The sequence below is a fragment of the Oncorhynchus keta genome, unplaced genomic scaffold, assembly GCF_023373465.1.
Source record: "Oncorhynchus keta strain PuntledgeMale-10-30-2019 unplaced genomic scaffold, Oket_V2 Un_contig_14291_pilon_pilon, whole genome shotgun sequence".
In the NCBI taxonomy this organism is placed as follows: Eukaryota; Metazoa; Chordata; class Actinopteri; order Salmoniformes; family Salmonidae; genus Oncorhynchus; species Oncorhynchus keta.
Window position 1 is genome coordinate 5,001 of NW_026278659.1, and position 5,000 is coordinate 10,000.

The 5,000-nt window shown below is 44.5% G+C and overlaps 1 protein-coding gene and 1 long non-coding RNA gene across 2 annotated transcripts in view; one reads left to right on the top strand and one right to left on the bottom strand.

Annotated features, from left to right (window-relative positions):
* Positions 1 to 5,000, top strand: part of LOC127918474 (receptor-type tyrosine-protein phosphatase beta-like) — a gene marked incomplete at its 5' end in the record, with an annotated part of 20,744 nt that overhangs the window by 4,389 nt on the left and 11,355 nt on the right. Inside the window, 2 exons of the mRNA XM_052501748.1 lie at positions 2,125 to 2,259; positions 4,349 to 4,389. Of these exons, the coding sequence (XP_052357708.1) occupies positions 2,125 to 2,259; positions 4,349 to 4,389 (176 nt within the window). The remainder of the gene's footprint in view (positions 1 to 2,124; positions 2,260 to 4,348; positions 4,390 to 5,000) is intronic.
* Positions 4,673 to 5,000, bottom strand: part of LOC127918473 (uncharacterized) — a 537-nt gene continuing 209 nt past the window's right edge. Inside the window, exons 2-3 of the long non-coding RNA XR_008100114.1 lie at positions 4,928 to 5,000; positions 4,673 to 4,732 (exon numbers count right to left, since the gene is read on the bottom strand). The exon at positions 4,928 to 5,000 is cut by the window's right edge and continues 47 nt beyond it. This is a non-coding gene — a long non-coding RNA (uncharacterized LOC127918473). The remainder of the gene's footprint in view (positions 4,733 to 4,927) is intronic.

Below are 5,000 nucleotides of genomic sequence, written 5' to 3' on the forward strand. Positions count from 1 at the left end.
CAGACTGTCTTTGTCTCATTAGAGTGTGAGATGTGGCTGTAGATTCAGATTTGTCTTTGTCTCATTAGAGTGTGAGAAGTGGCTGTAGATTCAGACTGTCTTTATCTCATTAGAGTGTGAGATGTGGCTGTAGGTTCAGACTGTCTTTGTCTCATTAGAGTGAGAAGTGGCTGTAGGTTCAGACTGTCTTGTCTTATTAGAGTGTGAGATGTGGCTGTAGGTTCAGACTGTCTTTATCTCATTAGGAGTGTAGATGTGGCTGTAGGTTCAGACTGTCTTTGTCTCATTAGAGTGAGAGATGGCTGTAGGTTCAGACTGTCTTTGTCTCATTAGAGTGAGAGAAGTGGCTGTAGGTTCAGACTGTCTTTTATCTCATTAGAGTGTGAGAGCTGTAGGTTCAGACTGTGCTTCAGTGAGATGTCAGACTGTCTTTATCTCATTAGAGTGTGAGATGTGGCTGTAGGTTGAACTGTCTTTGTCTCATAGAGTGTGAGATGTGGCTGTAGGTTCAGTTGTCTTTGTCTCATTAGAGTGAGAGATGTGGCTGTAGGTTCAGACTGTCTTTGTCTCATTAAGAGTGAGAGATGTGGCTGTAGGTTCAGACTGTCTTTGTCTCATTAGAGTGAGAGATGTGGCTGTAGAGTCATATGTCAGACTGTCTTTGTCTCATTAGAGTGAGAGATGTGGCTGGGTTGAGACTGTCTTTGTCTCATTAGAGTGAGAGAGATGACTGTCTTTGCTGTGAGATGTGGCTGAGTCATATGTCAGACTGTCTTTGTCTCATTAGAGTGTGAGATGTGGCTGTAGGTTCAGACTGTCTTTGTCTCATTAGAGTGTGAGAAGTGGCTGTAGAGTCATATGTCCAGACTGTCTTTGTCTCATTAGAGTGAGATGTGGCTGAGAGTCATATTCAGACTGTCTTTGTCTCTCATTAGAGTGAGAGATGTGGCTGTAGGTTCAGACTGTCTTTGTCCCATTGAGTGGGATGTGGCTGAGAGACTGTCTTTGGCTGTGAGAGTGGCAAGGTCAGACTGTCTTTGTCCCATTAGAGCAGAGGTGTGGCTGTAGGTCATATGTCAGACTGTACTGTCTCGTGGTGAGAGATGTGGCTCCATTAGAGTGAGAGATGGGCTGTAAGTATATGTCAGACTGTCTTTGTCTCATTAGAGTGAGAGATGGCTGTAGGTTCAGACTACATATCTCATTAGGAGGTGAGAAGTGGCTGTAGGTTCAGACTGTCTTTGTCTCATTAGAGTGAGAGATGTGGCTGTAGGTTCAGACTGTCTTTGTCTCATTAGAGTGTGATGTGGCTGTAGGTTCAGACTGTCTTTATCTCATTAGAGTGTGAGATGTGGCTGTAGGTTCAGACTGTCTTTGTCTCATTAGAGTGTAGAGATGTGGCTGTAGGTTCAGGACTGCTTTGTCTCATTAGAGTGTGAGATGTGGCTGTAGGTTTCCTTATGTCAGACTGTCTTTGTCTCATTAGAGTGTGAGAAGTGGCTGTAGGTTCAGACTGTCTTTGTCTCATTAGAGTGTGAGATGTGGCTGTAGGTTCAGACTGTCTTTGTCTCATTAGAGTGTGAGATGTGGCTGTAGGTTCATATGTCAGACTGTCTTTGTCTCATTAGAGTGTGAGAAGTGGCTGTAGAATTCAGACTGTCTTTATCTCATTAGAGTGTGAGATGTGGCTGTAGGTTCAGACTGTCTTTGTCTCATTAGAGTGTGAGATGTGGCTGTTTCAGACTGTCTTTGTCTCATTAGTGTGAGAGCTGATTCCAGACTGTCTTTGTCTCATTAGAGTGTGAGATGTGGCTGTAGGTTCAGACTGTCTTTGTCTCATTGTCTCATTAGTTCCAGAGTCTTTTTGTCTCATTAGAGTGTGAGATGTGGCTGTAGTTCATATTTCAGACTGTCTTTGTCTCATTAGAGTGAGAGATGTGGCTGTAGGTTCATATTTCAGCATAAATCTGCATTTGCAACACTTACCCCACTGTTATAAGGTTTCAACTTACAAGACCATCCAAAATATTTTTTTTTGTCATATAGGCTCTGAATCTAAACCAGGCTTCCTGCGCCATGATTGAACGACTGATTGACTGACTGATCCCCGTCTGTCTGTTTCAGGGGAACAACTTCCGCCGTGAGTACATCGCCACCCAAGGCCCTCTCCCCGGAACCAAGGATGACTTCTGGAGGATGGTGTGGGAGCACAACGTGTACAACGTCGTCATGGTGACGCAGTGTGTCGAGAAGGGACGGGTGAGTCGGAGATTCGGGGGGAGGGAGGGAGGGAGGGAGGGTGGGGGGTGACAGATGTGTTTCCATAGTGACTCAGAGAAATAAATAGTTCCTAAAGAACCCTGATAATGGTCAGTAATCTAAATCATTGAGCACTTGACATTATGCTTGACTGGGATTAACCGAACACGTCCTCATTCACATCGACGGGGCTGAAGTGGAGCTGGTTGAGAGTTTCAGTTCCTTGGTTTTCACATCACCAACAAACTATCATGGTCCAAACACACCAAGGAAGTCGTGACGAGGGAAAGACAATGCCTCTTCCCCCTCAGGAGACTGAAAATATTTGCCATGGGTTCCCAGACCCTTAAAAACATATACAGCTGCACCATCGAGAGCATCCTCACCGGTTGCATCACCGCCTGGTATGGCAACTGCTTGGCATCCGACCGCAAGGTCCTACAGATGGTAGTGAGTATGGCTCAGTACATCACTGGGGCCAAGCTTTCTGACATCCAGGACCTCTATACCAGGCCGTGTCAGAGGAAGGCCCTAAAATTGTCTAAGACTCCAGTCACCCAAGTCATAGACTGTTCTCTCTGCTACCGCACGGCAAGCTGTACTGGAGTGTCAAATCTCGGTCCAAAATTGCCGCTACTCAATGTTTATTACCTATGCATAGTCACTTGACCCCTACCTACATGTACAAATTACCGCGTCTAAACTGTACCACCGCACACTGACTTGGCACCGGTATCCGCTGTATATCGCCTCATTATTGTCATTTTATTGTGTTTCTATTGTTTTACCTTAGTTTATTTCGAAAATATTTTCTTAAAACTGCATTGTTGTCTAAGACCTTGTCAGTAAGCATTTCACGGTGAGGTCTACACTTACGGTATTCGGCGCATTGTGACAAATACAATTTGATTTGACATAAAAAGTCTGATATTATTGGACTTTACTTTGAGTGGGACATTTTGGATGGATAGAGGGATGAATGGATGGGGATAGATGGATGGATAGAGGGATGAATGGATGGGGATAGATGGATGGATAGAGGGATGAATGGATGGGGATAGATGGATGGATAGAGGGATGAATGGATGGGGATAGATGGATGGATAGAGGGATGAATGGATGGGGATAGATGGATGGATAGAGGGATGAATGGATGGGGATAGATGGATGGATAGAGGGATGAATGGATGGGGATAGATGGATGGATAGAGGGATGAATGGATGGGGATAGATGGATGGATGGATGGATGGGGATATATGAATGGATGGGAATGGATGGGGATAGATGGATGGATAGAGGGATGAATGGATGGGGATAGATGGATGGATAGAATGAAATGGGGATAGATGGATGGATAGAGGGATGAATGGATGAGATGGATGAATGGATGGGGATGATTGATTAATGGTTGGGGATAGATGGATGGATAGAGGGATGAATGGATGGGCATAGATGGATGAATGGATGGCTATAGATGGATGAATAGAGGGTGGTAGAGCGATGAATGGATGGGGATAGATGGATGAATGGATGGGGATAGATGGATTAATGGTTGGGGATAGATGGATGAATAGAGGGATGAATGGATGGGGATAGATGGATGAATGGTTGGGGATAGATGGATGGATAGAGGGATGAATGGATGGGGATAGATGGATGAATGGATGGCTAGATGGATGAATAGAGGGGTGGATGGAGGGATGAATGGATGGGGATAGATGGATGGATGGATGGATGAATGGATGGGGGATGGATGGATAGAGGGATGAATGGATGGGGATAGATGGATGGATGGATAGAGGGATGGATAGAGGGATGAATGGATGGGGATAGATGGATGGAGTAGAGGGATGAATGGATGGGGATAGATGGATGGATGAATAGAGGGATGAATGGAATAGATGGATGGATGAATAGAGGGATGAATGGATGGGGATAGATGGATGGACGAACAAACAAACAAAGTAAACAAATGAATGAATAAATTAATGAACTATTCAATAAATAGCTCAATCCAATCAACCAGTCAGTCAGAAACAAACCAAGAGATCTAATGGTCTAACAATGGCCATTGTTGTCCCCGCCCAGGTGAAGTGTGACCACTACTGGCCGGCTGACCGGGAGCCTCTGTGAGACCTGGTGGTTCAAATGCTGTCTGAGTCTGTCCTCTGAATGGACAATCAGATCAGTGAGTAACAATCACCTCAGAAACAATCACCCAGAAACAATCACCTCAGAAACAATCACCTCAGTAACAATCACCTCAGAAACAATCGCCTCAGTAACAATCACCTCAGAAACAATCACCTCAGAAACAATCACCTCAGTAACAATCACCTCAGTAACAATCACCTCAGAAACAATCACCTCAGTGACAATCACCTCAGAAACAATCGCCTCAGTAACAATCACCTCAGTAACAATCACCTCAGAAACAATCACCTCAGAAACAATCACCTCAGAAACAATCACCTCAGAAACAATCGCCTCAGAAACAATCACCTCAGTAACAATCACCTCAGAAACAATCACCTCAGTAACAATCACCTCAGTGACAATCACCTCAGAGACAATCACCTCAGTGACAATCACCAGAAACAATCGCCTCAGTAAAACAATCACCTCAGTAACAATCACCTCAGAAACAATCACCTCAGTAACAATCACCTCAGAAACAATCGCCTCAGTAACAATCACCTCAGAAACAATCACCTCAGTAACAATCACCTCAGTAACAATC